Raw genomic sequence first — 22,608 nt, 5'->3', positions numbered from 1 at the left:
CTGAAACACTGTTGCGATAAGATATACTAACGAGTTCACTTCTATCGGAGCCTCGCATTGGAATCTTTGAGTACTAAGTTTTTCGAGAAGTATAGTAACCTTAAAACAGGTTTCTTATAATATAACATCGTGCGAAAAATTAACGAGAAATGACATTGAATATGGCATGACGAGTGGTACAGTTGGCTAGAGGGTGGTTCTACACGTGGCAATAAGTCGGAACTAAGAAGGGAATTTATTTATAAGAAGCTTAGCTCTCCAAGAAATGAAATTTAAAGATTTACACGCGCGCTTAACGAGTTTATGAGGCCTTCTGTAACATTTATAATTACAAAGTACGGAAATAATGAAGTGTACGCATGCGAGACAAATTTTTACCGTACCGTGGACTAACGTTGCTAATGTAACACTTCATTTGTAATTGTTTGCAATACATTTCGTTCAAATCTTCGTGAATATTAATAAATTTTTTACGAAAAACTATTATTCTACATTTTCAGATCATTTACACGTGTAAGATCATCCTATGCCCGATTGTAGCGACCACCTGTTAATTTCTGTACACGTTGAACGAGTGCTTGTAGTTAGAACAGATATTGAAGCTCTACATCATAATTTTCTGAACAAATAGGTCTCTTTATAACCGATTCGTTATACGTCTATAACTAGATAGCATAAATTTGCAAATAATTCTGATTAATTATTCACGCCGTAAAAGGAAAATGAATAGTACTATCTGGTAGGAGAAACGTAAATGAATCGGAAAATCTGAAAAGGAGAAAGATCAATTTTTTACGCATAAAGCTAATAGTCGTCCGATAAATCACGTTGTTTTGTATTAGGAACTATTGACGACGATCATAGTCGATAATTTTTAAACAACGTTCATTCGTACATTCGCATCATTCATCCGTTCATCCAACATACAAATAATAAAGATACGTCCTATATAGCGCTAACGTCTCGATTGATTTTTCGCAACAATAATTATTAGCAACAAAATTCCATCCCTTTGAATTGATTTAACTTTGTACTTTTTTTTTATAAAGGTAGGTGTTTTGGTAGGTCTCTCGTCTGATGCTCTTATATTACGTAAAAAAATACAGTGAACATTTCGTTAAGAATAAATATCTTTAATGAGCGAGCAATTGAAAAGTAAGGTACGGTGTTTTTTAACGTGTTCAAACGTTTCACGGCACGTTGTACCGGATATTCATATACAATTCTTAACGAGATCGAAAAATATCGCTTAGAAGCTGGATCCGGGCAGGATCCGTACGTTTGATATAAGTGTAACGCGCAAACGATTAATTTCGTATCGATCGATCTGATATCGTTAGGCATCTGAAAACATTTATGTGCTCGTCGTTGTATTAATATCGTTCTTTTTTCCTATTAATAAAAACACGTCCATGTTATCCTTTCCCTTAACATAGACTTGGCCACGCGGTTCAAACTCGTATCGCTCCGAGAGGGCATCCAAAGCATTCTTGGCCACTTGTATCCTACCAGCGACACCGGTCGAGTCCATTCTGGACGCTATATTTACCGCGTCACCCCAAATATCGTAGTACAACTTTGTTGCGCCGATCACTCCGGCGGTCACGTCGCCGTAATTAAAGCCAATTCTCAAAATCAACTTGAAACCAAGCAAATCTCGATTGAAATCGTTTATTACTTTATGCATGGCCATGGCGAAATCTACTAATTGAAACAGATGCGTGTACTCGTGTTCACTTTGCTCTCTGACTTGCGGATTTAAACCGCTCGCTGCCATGAAAGTGCTGCCGATAGTTTTGATCTTTTCTACGTTTGAGAATTCCGGTTTTTCTAACAATTCGTCGAAGTCACCGATTAACTCGTTAAGGACGCGCAGGTATTCCTTGCCACCTAAATAAGATTCGTCGTAGAGCTCGTTAAAGTTCACTATACTCGCAAATATTATACCTACAACTTTATGATTCTGCGAATATTTAGCAGTGGTCTTCAACTGATCAGCAACGTATTTGGGTATAATGTTGTGCAAAAGCCAATCGGCTTGATTTTTCATTGACTGTACGCGACTTTTGTCCCGTGCGGCTACCGCGTTACCATGAAAGCTTAAACGATAGCTGATCTCGAACTCACGGTTCAAAAACCAGACTAACAAGAGTAAAAGTATTATATCTAAAAAAATTTCCGAATTGTATAATCTTTCGTGATATCTGATTTCTGCTTCTTGTTGGCTCACAACAATTTTCATTAGTGGATTGATTGCTTGTTTTCCAACAGTTTCATTAAATTCATCTCTAATCAAACGAGCGGATTTGGAGTAATTTAGCAGATCGTTAACGAATTGATTACCGAGATCTTGATCGTACGACAGGTGATTCATCACGAGACAAAGAAACAATACACCCATGAACGTTACCAAAAAATTTTTCATCCAGCAATTGAGTTGTGTAAAATTGCAGAAGTGAACCAAACTGATTACGATCAAGTAACCATAATAATATTCAAAATCGTTCAGATTATGAAAATTACTGCACGTGTAATTAAGAAGAATAGAGGCGACCGGTAAGCCGACTAGGATTGCGCCGCAAATATGCCAAGGATACCATTGCGAGAAGAATTTAAATATCTGCTGCGTCAATGTCGCGTGCACCATATCTGGGTATAAGAGTTGACGAACACAAAGTGATACCGCTATAATTTGTATGGCGGTAGCGCATACGAAAAATATCATGTAGTATAAAGTTGGCTCGCAAAGTAAGAAAATCGAGACTGTAACGGCAGTATAAACCAACGCCGATATCAAAATATCAAAATACGTATTGAATCTCGAAGTAGCCAGAGTAGGTGGATTTCCACTGATACATTCGCTAACCTTGTGAGCATTTTCCCTGTACTCCTTCTCCATCTCTGTGTTTTTGAAGAAAAGAGTGAAACTCGATAGCGGAGGTTTCACGAAGTATGATCGTTGAGAGCTCACGTTATCTTGGACGCACCTTCGTGAAAAGCAAAAATGCACGTATCAGAATAGTTTTCAAATATGTGTAGTAGCAATTTCTACATATGCAAAATAGTTTATTTACCTGATTAACTGTAAATCAGACTGTTTTCTTAATTTATGAAAACACGCGCCAAATGTATCCGTAACTGCCGGAGGGAACGGATAGGGTACCGAGGACGATGGCTCTTGAACAGAGTTTAACGTCGAACTAGAAGTATAATAGCCACTCACCCTGTGCGCCAGTAAATCTCCCTGAGCCATGCCGTTCATTAAAAATAACTAAAACAAGTAAATTAATTACAAGATGCTTTCAACATAGTTCGTTATTAGTTACAGAACATGTATGCATGCCTGTTGCTGTATACTGCTACGCCTACTGTTGCTTCTGATTCCGGAGTCTTTCCTGCTACACATAGAAGAGGCACGACTGAGTGGCTCTTGACCAGACAATAAAGGACTAGAAGGTACAGGATTTGGATCCATTTCAATGTCATTCTGAGATGTATTCTGCAAAGGAATACAACTTATATACAAACGAGATTGGGATGCAAGTTAGTTATTGTTGTACGTATTGAGCTGAGCGCTTTTTTACTTGAATGGAACAAAGTTCTTGTTTCGCTCCGATCAATAACATAACTTTATTTATTTATTTAATTATGATTAAAGTAAGAAGTTTTATCGACGCGATTTTGACCTGCCTAAATCCATTGTGATCTTCGTATGATTGAGATTCATTTTTCGATCGTTCGGCAATAATAACTTTGGCTTCTTCCATTTCTAACGGTGTCATTTCTTCAGTAGTCCGTTGTCGTTGTATATACTTCCACGGTTTATTTCGCGCTTTCTTTTTCCCATAACTGGCAACAGATACCGGACTTTTATTCGTGTTCTCCTTTTCATCCGCGTTATCGGTATCTCCGTTTTCAGAATCTAGAATACTTGGCAATGAGTTCGCTTTCATTCTATAATTACTCGCATTAGTAACCATATGGAGGTAATGATTTTTCGACTTAAATTGACTATTACAAGAAGCTAAACGATTACGCGACTGCATCAAGGGCGATATACTTTTCGGAGACGTGATATTCATTATGAACTGGTTGGTGAAGTCTGATTTTCGACTTTTTATGAAATAAGTTTTAACATCTGAAACGTAAAACGTATTGCTATTAATTCTTTTTATTTTACGATTAAATATGGACGAAAATTTTTCTGTCCGTATAAATAATAATATATATGGTTAATACTATTTATTAAATCCCCTTCTTCTGTAAGATATCGATCATTAAGGAAGCTTAACGTTTTTTCACTTAGATGAACCCTTCCTGGTATTCCCGTACTCTCTAGTTTGTTAGCTAGAGTCACATCGTTAGACCAGACATCGAACTTAAACCTCTTGGTACCTACAATTCCGCACAGGACAGTTCCAGTGTGCACTCCGACTCTCATATTAACACCTTCTCTTCTTTCGATATCAAATTGTTTTATAGCTTCTATCATGGCTGTTGAAATATACGTACGAACGTATTGAATGATAAAATAATATTTGAGCAGAAAGAATTTGAAAAATTCATCGTTTCTCGAACGATGGATTTGAAGCAATACTATAGATAAAAGAGAAAAAAAATTTCAATATACCTAATCCCATTTCAATGCAACATTTTGCATGATCAGGCCTTGGCTCTGGGCATCCGCTTACACAATAATAGCAATCTCCCAATGTAGAAATCTTCTCGCATCCATGTTGTTCGCATAATTCGTCAAATCTTTCAAAAAGATCATTCAAAATGCCAACTAATTCTTCTGCAGTCTTATTTGAGCTCATTCGCGTGAACCCAACAATATCAGCAAATAGGATACTAACATTTTCCATTGAGTGCATATTAAATGGTCGAAACAATGAGCGGATATCCGTGTTATTGGACGGTATCGAACCTTTCTTTAAAGAATCCTCCCGTTCTCTTTCGCGTTCACTTTCTTCCATTAACCAATCCGCGACCTTGGGCGGCATCACCGAGTGGATCATCTTCTCTTTAAGTTGCTTCTCCATTTCCAGCTGACGTCGTACCAGCAACGATTGGCCGACTTTCATGAACGTACCGCGCATCCTTACAAAAGTCATTATTAAAATATGTATACCTATCAGATGAATGCAGATCTGCATTAAGATTCTTATTCCAAGACTCGTAGAAAAATAATTATCGTCCGTATATGATCGGTTAGATATGTTGCTACTTAAAAAATAGTTTATTTCACCACTTTTATGGGTTAGCACATTGTCTCCCACTATCGAAGTTGCATTATTTACCCCATTGGAGTGTAAATCATTAGATGAAGCGTTTAAGGTAGAATTAGCATTGGCTATCATTGATATTATGCTAGAGTTTAAATTATTGAGAATGTTTGTGTTATTGAAAACTCTGGAGACGTTTTCAACTAGAGATTCTTGATTCGACTTTGTTCCAATTGCGGATAACAATTTGGAATCTTGAGAATACGATCCTGTTTTCGTACTTGTAGTTGTAAATTCGATGTTGTCTTGCATCACACTAGAAAATTGACTGTTGCTAAAGTTTTTCAAAAAAGAATATGCAGCTGTTGACATTTTGTTAGAATTTATCTTGACATCTTTCTCTGTAGACACGTTCGATGAAGCATGCTCGTTAAAAAACTTTTCCCTTGCACTTTTAGTACCATAGAGATAGGCAGTCAAAAATTCAAATAGAAAAGAATAAATCGTTGATATTCCCACACAAGCATACAATGGCATTGGCAACACAGTGTAAATCAATAATAAAATCTCAGAACATAGCGTAAAATGTCCGACTAGAGTTAAGCCATCTATATAGGGCGGCACTATTGTGAGAAAGAGTAGCGATAGGGTGCAGAGCATGGTTGCAACCCCTAATGAAATTGGTAATACATAACTCTTGTAACGATCTGTATGAGTTAGATACAGGACTGCGGATACCATTGCACCGACAGTAGTGAAAACTGCTACTATAGCTGGCCATGTTGTAGTATTATATTCTACTCCGATTATAATAAAGTATGTCAGCCATGTTAAAGATACCAGTAGGATGTATGTTAGGGCGTACCTGAAATACGATACGTATTAATACTAAATTGCAGTCACTTTCTTCCTATATCGATCAGAGCGTAATAACTTAGAAGCTTCTTCTTTTTTGGTGATATAAACTTTCTATATGAGTTTACGACCAATTGCACGCTAAATAAACTGTATCTAAATTAGAGAGAGGTTAGGCGCATCCAATAGAAAGTTGTATTATATACCGGAATCTTAACCTAATTTGTGGAAAGGCACTTCTTTTGAATTGTTCTTCCAGTATCTCTGAATCGAATCTAGGATTCCACCAAGATCTTGCTGCTGCACGCTCGAATGGTACAGGAAGGCTAATTCCACAACATCCAACCCCTTGTCCGCTATGCGCCAAATATGTCTGTATATACGGTGCTAAAGATATATGGATTTCGTCTGAAGCATCTTTGCTATCATCTTTAGCTCTTGTAAAACTAACAGACGAGCTACGTTTTCGATTCAAAGGGGGAGTCATACTTGACAATTTAAATTACTCTGAAACAAAGATGGAAACAATTTTGTATTACAAAGGATACAAATATTAATTAAACACATTGCAAATAAGCGGACCGATTTCATTAGGAACACTGTCATTAAAAAGAAAGTATAAAAGTCTCAGTTCTGCTAATATAATTGTTTCCAAGCGAAATTCGGATAAGCATATTTCTGAGTCTGTTCATTTACTGATTATTTAGTAATAGAAACGGGAGTATAAAAAATATATTCGATACTAGAGCTTAACTAGTTATTCAGAGGGTAATTAATTATAAAACGTTTACTGCAAATGACAGCATGCTGTTGTAACTTTGTCGGTAATAACACGATGAGGTGACGGAAACAATGTATCCGTCTACGTGTAGTAAAGTAACTTTGTTAACTGAGAAACTTACAGGCCAGTCAGTTCACTTTGATCACTGGCGAAATCGCCACAAAACTAAGGGAATCATCCTCCTCGCTGACATCGGAGATTCTTCCTGAAATCAGCTCGTTTTCAGAATTACCATTTTCATTTCTATTCTCTTTGAGTGTTACCGAGAAATATCAACGTTCCATCTATCACTGAAATTTCAATTGAACTCCTCGCGATTAACCTAGTGTCTTATATTATTAAAAATAATCGTTTATAGGTTTCGAATTTTCTCTTTTGTAATGCACTATAGCCATCTTGAATTTATCGATGACAGCGCCCAGACGACTAGAAAGCTCATCTGTTAACAAGACTACTTGTGCTTTACTGATAATAAACTGAACTGACCGTTTCAGAATCTAATATACGCTACGGGGAAACGTCCGGGGTAAACTTCAAGACGTTGCAATGGGAAATATTATATTCCAAGTTATCCCACAGACGAGGAATAAGATAGACCCTATAAACCCATTCAACTTCCTACCATCCAAACTGCATTACTGATCGCGCAATTGAAAGAAACCATCAATGAAGCGCAGGATAATTTATTACTCACTCAATACGTTCTTGTATTCTATCTGCGGCATTCAGCTACTAGAGCATTCGTTACTATACAGCTCTCGTACCACTTTAGCGTCGGTCCCGGTAAATATTACCGGTTAATATTAATTAGCTAATCGGTTTTTCTTTTTGCTATAGATGTCATAGCAGGAAAGATAAAGGGAGAAGGACGGCTTTGAAGAATCAATGAAATTTAAGAAATCTCTTCGATCAACCAGCATCAGGGGTTCGATTCTACGTTCAAGAAGAGGCGAGAGAATAGTTTATTATATTATTTATTTCTCATCATTATTATACAATTATACTATTTATTTCCCATCATTATTATACTGCTTTATTCTCATTTAAGGGCTAGCATCGCGTATATTTAAATACGTTAATGATTAATTATTAACGTAAGCTCTAAAGTTCGACGCACCGCGATGGCGCTTCTCAGTTCTGCATCTCAAAGTAATTAATTTCTGAAATTGTAAACAACGCGATGGCGCTTATCTGTTTCTACGTTTCAAAGTGAGTATAACTGCTAAAGCTTGAAGTACCGCGATGGCGTTTCTCAGTTTCTGCGTTTCAAAGTAATTAATTTCTAAAGTTCTAAACAACATAATGTCGCTTCGAATGCACGTAGATTGCGTAGTCAGCTATGTTCTTCCCTAACTCTTTTCCTCTGGTAGGACTGATTGCACGAATTATCTTTAATGATAAGTTGTCTGGAAACTTCTGTGTGTTTCCCATTTGAAGAATTGAAAATCCAGAGAAAATATTGGAACATGAACTAGAATAAATGAATGCTTTGTCACGCTAGGTTGCGTACCGGAAGGAGCGATACAATAGTGAGGCATTAAAAATCAAAATGGGTCGTTTGTGCTTAAATAAACTGTTCGGGATTTTTAACCTCGAGGTAATCGGCCATTAGCATATCTATTACGTAAATCTTCTCTATAGAGTTAGTCAATAAAAATCACTTTAATGTTCCTTAACTTGAATTTCCTTTCTTGAAATTTATTCCTTTCATTATTACATGCTGAACTTTAGAACCTCACAAGTCTTTTTATTATTTTAGTAATATCTTAATTAATCAATTTAATAATGTTTCTACTGCAGATTATAGACGTTTCTTTATATTTATAATATTTAACAATTTAATTAGTCATTTTAAAACTGCGTGTGGATGCACAGTTCAGGATTGTATAATGCTTTGTAGGAGGGTAATTAATTATAAAATATATTAGAAAACATTACAGAATAATATGTATTAAAAGTACTTGTATGTGTTTGGCGTCAAAGTTGTTGACCGTGACATATAAAACCTGAATTTCCAATCATTTTATTCTGCTAAAAGAAGTTGGTATCAGTAGTAGGGGAAGTATTTATGTCTGAAAGCGAGTCTTCCTTCGTCAGTAGCAAGTGATATCTTGACATTGTCTTTTTACTTACTTCGATTATGTAGCTTGATTCTTGTACCGTCTACGAAAACGTATCCATTAGTTCTGTTCAATTTGTCCGAGAACAATTTTTGTAAGTACTCGCGTAATCTTCTTCTTCGTCTGATGTAAAATAATTTCTTTTCTTGGAAAAGAAAATTTTTTCTTCGAAAACAGAAATTCAGAGTTCAGAATTTCATGAATATGCCGAAAACAGCAGGCATACTTTAATCACTTAGTTAATCCTTTCTTTCCACACGGATTGTACCAGAAAGGGATAATTCCTAAGTGTGACAGAGGAACTGTCATATTTCTTGACGATCGACTTCTGCGATAACGGACACGATTAAAATTATTGATACACATGATCGAAACGGCTATACAACGTAGTAGTTAACAGTTCTTCAATTAACTTCGATGATTTGTAATTTAATTAATAAGTTATTGCTTATCATCATTGAAAAGTGTCTGAAGCACGTGGACGGTGGTAATTAAAAATAAAAATTGTTTTTAATGTCGATCGCTTTAAAACAGATGCAATTGTAAGGCGATATCGAAATTTGATTACATGATTGAATGACAACGATATTGAAGTTTGATTACACAATGATTATCACGATACTACTTTTTGTTGTCCTCGTGACTAGTATACATTACATTACGTTACACTATGTAATATGTAAGAAAATTAATGCGATACCAGGGCCGCTAGCATTGCCAATACTTGGGAATGTTTACTCTTTACTAGGTACAGCGAGTAAGTAGTGACAACTTTATCCCTCTTCTAAACCAATTAATTTAATCACCGAGCATACATTTGATTTGTCTTTACACCATTATAGATGACACTTGGATATTCTTGCGAAAATTGAGTAGGGAGTATTTTCCAATTTATCAGATTTGGACATTCACCTCCTCGATGATTAATATTGTTCATCCGGATGCCATCGAGGTACTTTACGTGCTTCCCTTAATTTTCATTCGTCTATGCCTTCTATTGCATACTAATTATTTCGAACGAATTAAATGAACTATGTAGATTTAATTAACGAAGATCTGTATTGTTCATGTCCTCTGTTATCTAGGCAGTTTTAGGAAATCCCAAATTCACACAAAAAAGCATGACGTACATATTCATGCACCCGTGGCTCGGATCCGGACTTCTTACCACTTCTGGTATCGTTTCTTACTTTCTTATTTTGCGATATCGCAATAACACGTTATTTCACTTTTCCGTCTTAATCAGTTGTAGCGAAAATGTATAAGCGAAGTAGTAAATATAATTTTATTATAGATATTAATCTTCCTCTAGGTGCTATGTGGCAAGCTCGTAGGAAAATGTTAACACCAGCGTTTCATTTCAACATACTTCGACAGTTCGTCGAAATTTTCATCGAACAAGGAAACGAGTTGGTTCAGACTTTGAAAAATGAAAAAGGACCTGTCGTTAAAGATCTGTGGCCTCTTATAAGCGAGCATACCTTGAACATTATATGCGGTAAATGAAAAATTGTCGCTTTTATAATATCGAAATAAATGTTACATGATAATAATTATGTCGGACTAGAATGGAAGTAGCAAAAGGTCTTTAGATAACCGATCCTTTTTAGAAACTGCTATGGGGGTCTCACTGAAAGACAAGGGGGAGTTTCAACATAAGTATCGCAATGCTGTACACGAGATGGGACGGATTCCGATATACAGGCGAGTAATTTTTGTTCGAATTATTTTCATATTTCACTATACGATACATATGATTTAAACATTTTGTTTATAGATTTACTAGGCCATGGTTTTATAACGACATCGTTTTCAATCTCTGCCCTCCAGGGTGGAGGCAATCTAGGTTGCTTAAAATATTGCATGGCTTCACTAATAAGGTAATCATTCCGTCTTACGTTCGATTAAAAATCTGTTCGTTAATATCCATATCATTACCACATTCTCTCTAATTAATATGTTACAGATCATTGATGAGCGGAAGCAATATCATGAAGAGACCAATAACCGATATATAATCGGTTTTGACGATAACTCTTGTCAGGAAAATGGAAACGTTGAAATTGCACGTATGTGTATAGTAAATTAAACCTATCTGAACCAGTGATTAATGAAATTAACGAGGCGTACTCTTATTTGCATGTAGATAGTAAAAGAAGACTTGCTATGCTTGATTTATTAATAGCAGCCCATCGAACTAATCAGATAGATGACGCGGGTATCAGAGATGAGGTTGAAACATTTATGTTCAAAGTAAAGAATTTTTATTTTTATTACTTATTGGATAAAGTTGTAGCTAAGTAAGCTAGTTTAGAAAATAATAAAATGGAAAAATCTTATTCTGTTAGGGACACGATACCACAGCAATGTCTCTTTGTTTTACAATAATGCTTTTTGCTGAACACCCAGAGATACAGGTAATTTTCTTTTTTATTGCGAGAATTGATCAGCGGAAGAGGCGAATTAATTCGATAAACGTTTGCTGCGACTGTGTTCAGGATCGAGCGAGAGCGGAGGTAAAGGAAGTGATGGAGCAGAACAACGGAAAATTGAACATGTCCGCCATTCAAGAGCTATCATATCTCGAGAGGTGCATCAAAGAATCACTTCGACTTTATCCAAGCGTGCCTGGCATAGGTCGCTTAACAGAGAAAAGTGTAAAATTAAGTAACTATCACATTCTATTCGTTGTCAGCTGAATCTTACTTTGACAATACACTACTATTGATATTTGTTTCATCATTCTCAGCGTTACAATAAAAATGTGTTTTCAGATAATTATGAAGTACCTGCGGGCGTAACGATAAACGTACACATATTCGATACACACAGAGATCCACGGTTGTGGCCGAATCCGGAGGTTTTCGATCCGGACAGATTTTTACCTGAAAATTCCCGTGGACGACATCCTTACTCTTACATACCTTTTAGCGCTGGTCCAAGAAATTGTATTGGTAAGAAACTGAGTTTGTTCATCTGTTTAAGCATTTATTTTACTAAGCATTATTGTTACTAAATAGCGTCATATTCACATTAAAAGTAAAAGCTTTTATCAATCCCTTTTTCCTATTTATATCTTTCTCGTTGTAGGAAGAAAGTTTGCTATGTTGGAACTAAAGGTAACGCTGGCGATCCTCTTGTTTAACTTCTCTTTCCAGCCAGTGGACTACCTTAAGAATATCAAGTTTAATTTGGACATGGTTTTGCGACCATCGGGTTCAATTAGGACGAAAATTATTCCACTGGACGTTACGATTTAACGTTCGCAGTGACTTTTTGCCACTATTTTTCGTGCAAAAAAGGTGGAAGAGAAGCGTAACCAAAATGACCAGCACGTCATTGTAGCTGGTCCTAGTAAAAGTAGTTGAAGACATTTATATTTTTATACGAAAAATTTGACTATGTAAACGGATTTATCTAAATAATTGTATTAATTATTATGTACATATTATACGTAATATATATGCATATATATAAGATAATGTATAAGGATAACTTATATAGGTAAGTGTACGTCTATAGTTCGTACATTGTAAAGAAGTTTGAATATATGATCGATTATTTTTAATTAAAGATTTAAATAATTAATTACCCGTACAGCAATCCTAGAATAAACAACTCCAATCTTAGAACAAGGATACACTCGTAAAAATGGCTCCTACCGTAATAAAATTACTTTTAAATTTAATAACTGTTGGAAACAACGTCATTTCTCAAGAAATTACTGAATAAGAAGAATACCTCCTGTTACATAATGCTCTCCCCATACAAAGTCCAATTTTCGGGATCTTTCGATCAAGATTACGGTTTCTGGACTTTGAGTCAGAATTTTAATAGAAGGTACTTATACTTTTCCATTTCTTGGAAATGACGTCCTTTCCTAGAATTGGCTTAATTTCCGGAAGTGACATCATTCTTGCAATCTCATTAAGGCCTTACTGTGTCTAAATTTTAATTTCGTATAGCCGTCTTATTCTGATTTGCGGATATGAAAAGGAAAAGTGGCAGGTGGTTATATTTGCAGGTTATCAACAAAACTTGTTGTATTATCTTAAATAATTGAATTATTCAGTAAAATGGACAATATATTACAACATAACTTCGTTTTATGACGATACTTGTACTTATAATACAATATTTCTTACTATCCAATGCTCCCTTTTCTTATTTCCTCTCTCGTTTCCTCTCGTTTTTTCTTGGAAGTATGACTAAATCAACATTAACTAAGTAAATAGAATTTCATCGACTGTTTAAAGTCTACAATCCGTCTTTCCTCACAAGACACTTATCTATAACAAAAAGAGGAAACGATTGACTAAGTTCCTTTAAAAGCGTACTTTCCTTCATCGATACCTTAACGTTTTCCTCTATGATATACAGCAAACAACATAATCGTATTACAAACCATTGCATATAATCAATTTAAGTATGTAACAATGAGGAAAAGAATATATTTATACTATACTATACTATACCAAAGAAATTCGATATCGGTGAACATAAATTATTCCGTCCAATGAAACAATAATTCTTCGAATTATTATAAGTACAAGTGTCATGCCCTACTGTATTGCGCAAAGCTTAAGAGGAATTCACTGGTTCCAGAAAGACATTCGAGATACCGATAATGATTTAGAGAGGAATGAATTTTGATCGGACCGTATGTGCCGGTCGCAATATCATGCCCCAGAGAAACTGGACATCCTTGAGGTAGTCTGCGGGCTCCAAAGAGAAATTGTACAAGAGGAGCGCCATCACTGCCTTCAGTTCCAACATAGCGAACTTTTGCCCTGCGAAAAGAAGAAAGGCGACCGATGAGGATAATTGCTTATCGTATATTATACGAAAGCCTACCAATGCAGTTTCTTGGACCAGCGCTAAAAGGTATGTAAGAGTAAGGATGCCGTCCACGGGAGTTTTCCGGTAGAAATCGATCCGGATCGAAAGTATTCGGGTTCGGCCAATATCGTGGATCTCTGTGAGTGTCGAATATTTGTACGATTACGGCAGTCTTGTTTGGTATTTCGTAATTGTCTGAAAACGCAATACTTTGCATAACAAATGCTAGTCACGGATGATAATGATATTATGAAAGACGGAAATTATTCGCTGATAATTACGGAATTTTAAATCAACTTCCGTGTCACGAGATATGGAATGCACGCTTGGATAAAGTCGAAGTGATTCCTTGATACACCTCTCGAGATACGAAAGCTCTTGAATGGCGGACATGTTCAATTTTCCGTTGTTCTGCTCCATCACTTCCTTTACCTCCGCTCTCGCTCGATCCTGAACACGGTCGCAGCGAACGTTCACTGAATTAATTCGCCTTTTCCGCTGATCAATTCTCGCAATAAAAAAGAAAATTACCTGAATCTTTGGGTGTTCGGCAAAAAGCATTATTGTGAAACAAAGGGACACCGCTGTAGTATCGTGACCCTACAAATAAAAAGAAAAAAAAATGTATATGTATTATTTGTAGAACAAAAGAAGAAACAGAAAGCATACCTTGAAGATAAATGTATCGACTTCTTCTCTGATACCTTCGTCGTCTATCTGATTAGATCCATGAGCTGCGATCAGCAGATCAAGCATGGCAAGCCTTTTTTTACGAACTGCACAAAAATGGACACGTTTTACATTAAACGTTAAACGATAAGTATTCTCAGATAGATTCGTTAGTTCCTTTTTTTTGTATCATATACCTTCGGGATAATCGTTCCCGTTCGTCAATGCAGAACGGTCATTGGATTGTTCATGATACTGTTTCCTTTGCTGGATGATCTAATGGTCATGTAAATCGAGTGTGTTCGATTAGTTCGAATGTGATCGAATCCAATTTCCAAGCAATTATAATAATTAAACATTAATCTTAATTTGAAACTGACCATCCTACTGAATCCGTGTAATATCTTGAGCAATTTAGACTGTAGCCATTTTGTAGGCGTTAAGTTAAAAGTCACGTCAGGATAGAACCAAGGTCTGACCATTCTATGAAAAGAATATTTTAATTACTTCTAATTACTATTAATTATTATTAATTATTATGCTTACCACAGTTTTTACCTGTACGTGATGCATTGTAACATATCCGGCATCGCTTGACGATATTTATATTGATAATTAACCATACTTGGATCCTTCAATGAAATTCCCATTGCAGTCTCTAAAAATGATCGTTATGATTTTTTTTTACGTACGTTACTTCTTAAAATAAATATTCCATTACACTCGACATGGATATAACCGTGGAATTATCGTGACGTATTTCTGGAATTACCGCTTATCGTGTTCAGAGTAAACTCGCTAATTATACTAAACAAATCTTGCACGGTTGGCCCTCTCTCTTTCCTTAACCTTTTAATCAATAGCTCCCCTTCGTTAATAATAATGTCTACAAATTGTTGAAGCACATTGAAATGAAACGCCGGAGTCAACATTTTCCTACGCGTTTGCCACTTGATACCTACAAAAGCATTACCATCTTCGTTGTTACCAGTGAATGAACGTCTACTCTTAATTATTGTTATAATATATTCATTTAATTTCGTGATCTGTTGCTTGAAACATTTTACGAGATAAACCGTGAAAATTGAGAGTAAAAAATGGTACCTGAAGCAGTGAGAAGTCCAGTGCCAAGCCATGGTTCTATGATTTTATATATCCAAGCTTTCTGCGTGAGTTTTGTATTTCCGAGGATTGTCTAAACAGTATAGTGAATTCGAAATATAGATAGCTTTACAGATATATTCATAAACATAATTGAATAGAAATTTTTAGCAACCTCGACATGATCCGGATGATGAATGTTAATGTGCGCATGCGTTACGTTCCAGATTCGATTAAGCGGATAATACTGTGCGCTCAATTTCCGAAATCTCGTCCAAATGTCGTCTACGATGATAGAAGCAAATCAAAATATATCTTTACCGATCCGAGTAACCTATTCGCTACAAGTTTAGTTTAACTGCTTAGTTCAGCTAATTGGTCAGAGTATATAATATAATAAGTTTATAGCCGTTCGAGTTAGAAATCGTTGGAAAGGTATCGTTTAAATTGTAAATACCATTTTAATAATGTATCTGCGAGTTAATATTAATTGATTTTTGTGAAATTTCACGCTTTCTTAAAAATAAAACCTTACCACCCAGGGCAAGACGCTTTAGGTTCGCCTGGCAGTGAAAGGGTTAAAGCGATTTAAGGGAACTCTGTCCTACTTACGACGTGAGCCTTGAAACAGTAACAGATTGCCGAAAAATGGTATCGCGGTCGGCCCTGGTATGAGATTGATCTTCCTCCCAGGATTTCCATAATGCAATACGAAATAATGTATAGCAACGACAAACGTAACCAACCACAATATCCCGGTTATCATTGTAACCGTATAATTCTTCCCACGAATGGAATGTTATTATCTGTAACTACTGTACGAAACGGTTGAATGTTTTAAGAACACTATTCAAGATACGAACGAACTAACAAAGGACGATACACTACGGAGAACATCTAACATGTAGTTATTTAGATTGTTTTAATCGTCTATCCTCCCTCTCTTGAATGTTAACGCGAAAGTTAAAAACCGAGTTCAGATGTCAGGGTCAATGCGTAAGCCGAATTCGCTGGTCGAATAACATCGAGAGCTCACGAGTTTCTGCTTGCAACGCTTGTTACGAAGTACTAGAAATATCTGTGAGGTCGTACAGTGCTAGGTAACAAAAAGGTAGGGGGGGGGGCAACGTAAGTAAGTTTCAGGATGTACTTAGGAAACTGTTATGTTGAATAATTTAAATGAAATATGCGCTGGGTTTCATCCTGCCTGGTGTCGGTTCGCCGTCGTATTATCATAGACTTCGTCCTCAGGGTCGAACAACGTTTTCATCTTTATTCAACGGCTACATTCGGGACCAATATTTAATCCATCGATGACACGGGGAGTCCTCGAGTCCTCGGCGAGGTGCGAGCTGGCACGAATGTAATCGCGTGTTGCAATTATCTTTTCAAAAGATTTCACTGGTTTTTGCGCATGGAACGCACGATCGATAAGGAGAAGAGCGCGTATGCTAATAACATTTGCAACAAAAAGTATTTAACACGTGCATATCGTGTGTAAAAGTTAAGTAAGTCCCTTTATGCATAGTACTTGATTCGTGTCGTTGATCGTCCGTCGTCAGACCGAAAAATTTCTCTAAATATACCTGCATATACCTATCCATATCGATATGTGTTAATAAACCTATCTATCAATATACCTATCTATTAATAAATATCTATCGTGAAATACGTGTTTCAAGATCGTCTAATAAATCATTCTTAAGTGCATGTAATCCTCGCGATTGGTAGGTACAGGGTGGAGGTATTATCGTTCTAATAAATACTTAAAACTAACGCACGCGTACGGTGATTAATAATTATTAGGCTCGCAAATGATGTTTTTCCTGTTACATGTAGTTACACAAGTTTTCTGTTTCCCGTTCACGTTCTCTTGTCCAGAAGCAATTAAATTGTGCTAAACAGTTGTGATACGCACGGAGCAATATGATACAAAATAATTTTTACGAATTAATTAGAATGTCGCGTGCATTGGAAAATTGTAAATTCGCACAAGCTATTCTCAGTGTCCGATAATTTATTGTTATAAATTATTTATATGTTCCAAGCGAATGCGATAAAATTAAATGTATTCCCGACGAGTATTATAAAGTAACAATTGTTGATACCAACAATTATCATTGCACAATGTAAACAACTATACCGATGCTGTTTATACCGTATAATTCGGAAGATCAAGGGACATATTAAACAATAGAACAGGAATATGTTTACGGGCTGTTATGTCTTTAAGGTAGTCTGAGAATCGAAATAAAACAATTGTGCAAGTCACGTATTCGATTCGCTCTTAGTTCCTTCCACAATTTCTCACCGGCACCGCTTCTCCGGTTTTTTTCCGACGACATCGCGGCAGTCGGGCCACAGTCTACAGAATTCGCGATTAAACCCATTTACGATAACCACCGGTTCCAGACGGTCATCCGCTATCATATTCATGATTATTTTAACGAAATCGATCGGATATGTTACGGAAATATTCTGTACGGTAAGAAGACCGACAATCAACTACGTGTAATAAAAAATATCCAATAATTTATGCGTTATGAGCGTGTAACATATTTATTATTTTTATCTATTCAAATTGAGAAAAATACTGCAATTAATAGAACGGTGAATACATTTAACGATGCTAATCGTTGTAGTAAAACACCTGTTTGTGTTGTTTCATATTCAGCTTCATGTAAAACGCGTTTACATAGATGTTTAGCTGTATATCGATGAGTGAAAATTTGTTATGCGATTCTATTGCGCACATTGTTATATGCGTTACACTGTTTCTTTAGCTATACAACTCCGTGTGACCCCGTGACAGACGTAACCCCTGCACCCCCTCTGAATCAAGATGCTCAATTCAAGAAGCGTTCCGCGGTGTACACCCCTTTGGATTGCATAGTAGAAACACGACGTCCAAAGAACCGTCGTTCATGTCGATTTTAATTAAATCAGTTGCTACGTTTTAGGCGTGTCCATTTTTTATAGTAGATAAAAGTTGACACCGCAATCGTGAACGCCCAACAGTATTTACGGAACGCGCCCGCGAAAATATCAATTTAGAGTGTAGATATCATGCTAATCCGTCACGGGTACATAAATAAGTGGTGTTTTTCATTGTTTGTTTAATTAACGACTATTGCTTTCCTATCGCATTTACGATTACCGTACCATTACCATATAAGAATTATCTTGCGTTCTTTTCGTAAACGTTTGCATTTTCAGATAGATTCGCATATGTATGCATATATCGATAACACTTAACAATTTGGTAAACATAAACGTATTTCGGATTACACATTTTTATCATTATTGTTCCTATGAACGTCAATCCGGAGTATATTTCAAATTATTTTTATACGCCGTATGAGCGATATTTAAGTCTAAAACGCGTCGAAGTTTAAATCGTTGCTTCAGAACGGTTTCAGAAGCCTTGTAAGATTCTCGAGTTGCTTTTCTTGCGAGTAAACATTCATGAACACCGATAGGTAAAGAACAAAGTGTGCTCCGTTAGAACGTTACATAATGTTGCCAATTCACATTGAACATTGCTATAAAAAGATTGCCTCCTCGTGTCTTACAAAAGAAGAGAAAAAAAGAAAAAAGAAATGCAGAATTCTATGTAAAATGTGAAATGGTACATCACGACCTATCGATTATGTAGAAAAGTTAATCGTCTTAATCTCGTGCGTGCTCCTACTTTTACAAGTGTCGCAATGAAAGTAGAAACTTTCGCAGTTGACAATAATGGAAATCAAAGAAATGATTACATGGCTACATGACTAGGAACGATAACCATAAAAATTGTTCAATGTTGACAGTACGTCTGCTGTTCTGTGATAACAATTCTGCGAAGAGACATCGAGAGGATACCTCGAAGACCATCGAGTACCGACCTCTTGCGGAAATGTTCACCACGATATTACTTTCTGTGGTCCTCGTGATTATTTTACACTATACTGTATTGCATTATGGAAAATACGGGAGGACGATCAATTCGATACCAGGGCCACCGGTGTGGCCTATCATTGGTAATACGTATAAATTCCAGATTTCGGTTGGTAAGGAAAAACAAAAGTTGTTTTCCCCTGATATTGATCGATTCAAGATTCGATGTAGACGACAACAGGTCTGATTTATTCTTATCGCTTTAGAGAACGTTTGGAAGCTCATCAGAGAAATGGGCAAGCAGTATTATCCGATCTACAAGGTTTGGAGTTTCACGATGCCCTATCTCAATATCAATCATCCAGATGATATCGAGGTTCATAATATCTCTTTCCAGCTCTAATCCTTTCTGATTAACTTTACTTTGATATAATTACGAAACGATCATGGTAGAATTCCAGCCGTCAATTGGCTAAGCAATACGTAGAGGTGTGCTGGAATATTTATTATTATTCAATTTGTGTTCGATCCGACGGATTGCTTAGCCGTCGATTCTACCATTGATCATTTTTCAGTTTTTCATACATTTGAATATCATTTACCGTGCATAGACGATCCTTGGAAATCCTACATTCACCCAGAAAAGTATATTGTACAAATTCCTCCAACCGTGGTTCGGCACTGGCCTCCTTACCAGCTCAGGTATCGTCTTAATCACCGAGATGGATCCTATCGTGCATCCTCGTGCACGATCACGAGCAAGCTCCTATTATCCGTTGATATTTTCCAGGTCGCAAATGGCAAATCCGTAGGAAAATACTAACTCCGGCGTTTCATTTCAACGTGTTGCAACAGTTTACAGACATCATCCTGGAAGAAGGGGATCAGTTGATTAAGAAGTTAAAAAGCGAAGGAAGACCCCTTGTCCTCGATTTGTTGCCTTTAATTAGCGAGCATACTTTGAACGTCATATGCGGTAAACTAGGAGATACCTTACGATTATACCGAGAACTTTTCTATCGATATCCCATTTAACTTGATAATAATATTTATAGAGACCGCAATGGGAATTTCACTAAAGGATAAGGGAGAATTTCAGCACAAATATCGCAACGCTGTGTTTACCGTGGGTCATCTAATGGCATTTAGGTGAATAATTTCTGTTCGATTATTTTTACATCATCGTCTATATATATATAATGTTAATTTTAATATTACTTTACAGACTTCTGAGGCCATGGTTCTACTACGATTTCATCTTCAATCTTACCCCTTACGGATGGCAACAGGCCAGACTACTTAAAATATTACACGGGTTCACGGAGAAGGTGAGAGCGCAATACTTATCTTACTCGCAATCGTAAAAAATGTTTGCCTGTAAAAATTCATTACACATGTTACAGATTATCCAAGAACGAAAACAATATCACGATCAAACCAATGACCGATACTTGACTGGTTTTAACGATAACCCTAGTAAGAAGTGCGTTGACGACGGACTTCAAAGTACGTGATGTAAAAAGAAAAGAAATGAAATATTCCCTTCAGCATTCTTAGATAAAACAGTGATCATAATATTAATTTTGTGCAGTTCGTAAAAAACGGCTTGCCATGCTCGATCTACTGATCGCAGCCCATCGATCTAATCAGATAGACGAAGAGGGCATTAGAGAAGAAGTCGATACGTTTATGTTCAGGGTTCGCTATCGCCTAATTCTGTTCTTTAAATAAAATCGATTAAGCGAGAACATGAACATATATTTTTAATTACAGGGCCACGACACTACAACGACGGCCATCGCTTTCACTATAATGCTTCTCGCCGAACATCCGGAGATTCAGGTGGTCATACGTTTCGATCTTTCATATGAATTGGATCTTTCATCGTAACAATACACAACGTGCGCTTCTCGTTTTTTAGAGCCATGTTAGAGCTGAAGTAATTTCCGTGTTGGAAGCGAACGGAGGAAAATTGACTCCGTCCGCTCTTCAATGTTTGCCGTATCTCGAGAGATGCATCAAGGAGTCCCTTAGACTTTATCCAAGCGTGCCTTTTATAGCTCGCAAAACGGAGAAGGAAATTAAATTACGTACGAATCGATAGTTTAATTTTACCTTAAATAGTATCGTTCCCTTCTATTTTCAGTTCGAGAATAATCGAAAATTAGTTTAAAACTAAGTTTCCATTCCTTCGACCGTTTTCAGATAAATACCTGATACCTGTAAAAACGATGGTCAACATACACATATACGACACTCACAGAGATCCACGATACTGGCCGAATCCGAACGTCTTCGATCCGGACAGATTTTTACCCGAGAATGCCCATGGACGACATCCGTATTCATACGTACCCTTCAGCGCTGGCCCAAGAAACTGTATAGGTAACCAGAATTTTTGTTCATTGATAATCTTGCCGATATAGTTCCTAATAAGCTTTACACCCACGAGATCGGTCGATTTATTTGTAGGGCAAAAGTTTGCGATGCTTGAATTGAAATCGACGCTGGCACACCTCTTGAGCAATTTCACCTTCGAGCCTGTGGACTATCTCAAGGATGTCTCCATAAATCTGGACTTGGTACTACGACCGTTGCATCCGATCCGAACGAAATTTATCCCTCTCGAGACCGCGAATTGACGCTCGAGGCAGACTTGATTGGTACCTATACGCATTTAGTTTCGTTCTGTTGTACAATGAAATCGTAATATTCGAAGGGTGAGCAGCGAGACAGTACACCCGACTGATATTTTATTCGATATCTGCGCAGGGAGAAGTAGCTGGTAGTATCGAAGAACTGCGTTAGAATATTTCTAGGCATCATAGTGACACAATCGAAGCTCAACGTATCCATAAAAATTCCTTACGAGAAAACAAGAAAAACGGCATTATAGTGACTCAATCAGAGCAACATATGTATTTAACGACACGTGTATCCACTGTTATGATTAAACAAATGACCTTAACTCATTAATGCAATTTACGTTATTTTTTTATCGTCGCAGATGAATAGTTGTTATACAATACTTACAGACAGACTTAAGAAAGAGATAATTACCCACTAGGGAGTTTATCTATATTCCCGAGCGTAAGGCATTTTTCTATAATTAGATTAATTATGTACTAGTCAAGTGATT

The 22,608-nt window shown here is 36.6% G+C and overlaps 4 protein-coding genes across 4 annotated transcripts; 2 read left to right on the top strand and 2 right to left on the bottom strand.

Annotated features, from left to right (window-relative positions):
* Positions 1-1,112: 1,112 nt before the first annotated feature.
* Ac13e (Adenylyl cyclase 13E) lies at positions 1,113-6,581 on the bottom strand. Its single transcript, XM_076900336.1, has 7 exons — positions 6,287-6,581; positions 4,631-6,090; positions 4,240-4,494; positions 3,687-4,138; positions 3,344-3,499; positions 3,075-3,271; positions 1,113-2,987 (listed from the first exon to the last, which is right to left on the bottom strand). Exons 1-7 carry the CDS (start codon positions 6,565-6,567, stop codon positions 1,355-1,357), a joined length of 4,434 nt encoding a protein of 1,477 aa, XP_076756451.1. The 5' UTR covers positions 6,568-6,581; the 3' UTR covers positions 1,113-1,354.
* A 3,006-nt stretch (positions 6,582-9,587) lies between these two features.
* On the top strand, positions 9,588-12,241 carry LOC143426728 (cytochrome P450 4C1-like). The gene is made up of 12 exons (XM_076900351.1): positions 9,588-9,738; positions 9,824-9,933; positions 10,067-10,157; positions 10,294-10,479; positions 10,592-10,685; positions 10,759-10,861; positions 10,948-11,050; positions 11,128-11,234; positions 11,330-11,398; positions 11,480-11,648; positions 11,756-11,935; positions 12,072-12,241. The coding sequence occupies exons 1-12, from the start codon at positions 9,588-9,590 to the stop codon at positions 12,239-12,241; spliced, it is 1,533 nt and encodes a 510-aa protein (XP_076756466.1).
* Positions 12,242-13,613: 1,372 nt separating this feature from the next.
* Positions 13,614-16,356, bottom strand: LOC143426717 (cytochrome P450 4C1-like). Its single transcript, XM_076900323.1, is given in 11 exon segments — positions 13,614-13,771; positions 13,836-14,015; positions 14,102-14,270; positions 14,352-14,420; positions 14,490-14,765; positions 14,870-14,972; positions 15,048-15,147; positions 15,262-15,447; positions 15,594-15,684; positions 15,766-15,875; positions 16,203-16,356. Coding segments are annotated over 11 exon segments (1,596 nt in total).
* Positions 16,357-19,413: 3,057 nt separating this feature from the next.
* Positions 19,414-22,115, top strand: LOC143426734 (cytochrome P450 4C1-like). The gene is made up of 12 exons (XM_076900357.1): positions 19,414-19,642; positions 19,736-19,845; positions 20,081-20,171; positions 20,260-20,445; positions 20,525-20,618; positions 20,695-20,797; positions 20,873-20,975; positions 21,061-21,167; positions 21,243-21,311; positions 21,391-21,559; positions 21,675-21,854; positions 21,942-22,115. The coding sequence occupies exons 1-12, from the start codon at positions 19,489-19,491 to the stop codon at positions 22,109-22,111; spliced, it is 1,536 nt and encodes a 511-aa protein (XP_076756472.1). The 5' UTR covers positions 19,414-19,488; the 3' UTR covers positions 22,112-22,115.
* Positions 22,116-22,608: the final 493 nt, after the last annotated feature.

This window comes from Xylocopa sonorina, chromosome 1 (assembly GCF_050948175.1).
Source record: "Xylocopa sonorina isolate GNS202 chromosome 1, iyXylSono1_principal, whole genome shotgun sequence".
NCBI lineage: Eukaryota > Metazoa > Arthropoda > Insecta > Hymenoptera > Apidae > Xylocopa > Xylocopa sonorina.
This window is presented reverse-complemented; position numbering and strand designations above follow the sequence as displayed.

What these genes read in the sequence shown, in the direction of transcription:
- Ac13e (XM_076900336.1), bottom strand. Translation starts at nt 6,567, where the DNA reads ATGACTCCCCCTTTGAATCGAAAACGTAGCTCGTCTGTTAGTTTTACA. An exon ending in AGAAGGGGATTTAATAAATA is followed by an intron (nt 4,139 to 4,239) that starts GTATTAACCATA and finishes TTTACGTTTCAG; the next exon opens with ATGTTAAAACTTATTTCATA. An exon ending in ATCACAATGGATTTAGGCAG is followed by an intron (nt 3,500 to 3,686) that starts GTCAAAATCGCG and finishes ATTCCTTTGCAG; the next exon opens with AATACATCTCAGAATGACAT.
- LOC143426728 (XM_076900351.1), top strand. Translation starts at nt 9,588, where the DNA reads ATGATTATCACGATACTACTTTTTGTTGTCCTCGTGACTAGTATACAT. An exon ending in CGGACTTCTTACCACTTCTG is followed by an intron (nt 10,158 to 10,293) that starts GTATCGTTTCTT and finishes ATCTTCCTCTAG; the next exon opens with GTGCTATGTGGCAAGCTCGT. An exon ending in TTGAAACATTTATGTTCAAA is followed by an intron (nt 11,235 to 11,329) that starts GTAAAGAATTTT and finishes TTATTCTGTTAG; the next exon opens with GGACACGATACCACAGCAAT.
- LOC143426734 (XM_076900357.1), top strand. Translation starts at nt 19,489, where the DNA reads ATGTTCACCACGATATTACTTTCTGTGGTCCTCGTGATTATTTTACAC. An exon ending in ATCATCCAGATGATATCGAG is followed by an intron (nt 19,846 to 20,080) that starts GTTCATAATATC and finishes TACCGTGCATAG; the next exon opens with ACGATCCTTGGAAATCCTAC. An exon ending in CGTTGACGACGGACTTCAAA is followed by an intron (nt 20,976 to 21,060) that starts GTACGTGATGTA and finishes AATTTTGTGCAG; the next exon opens with TTCGTAAAAAACGGCTTGCC.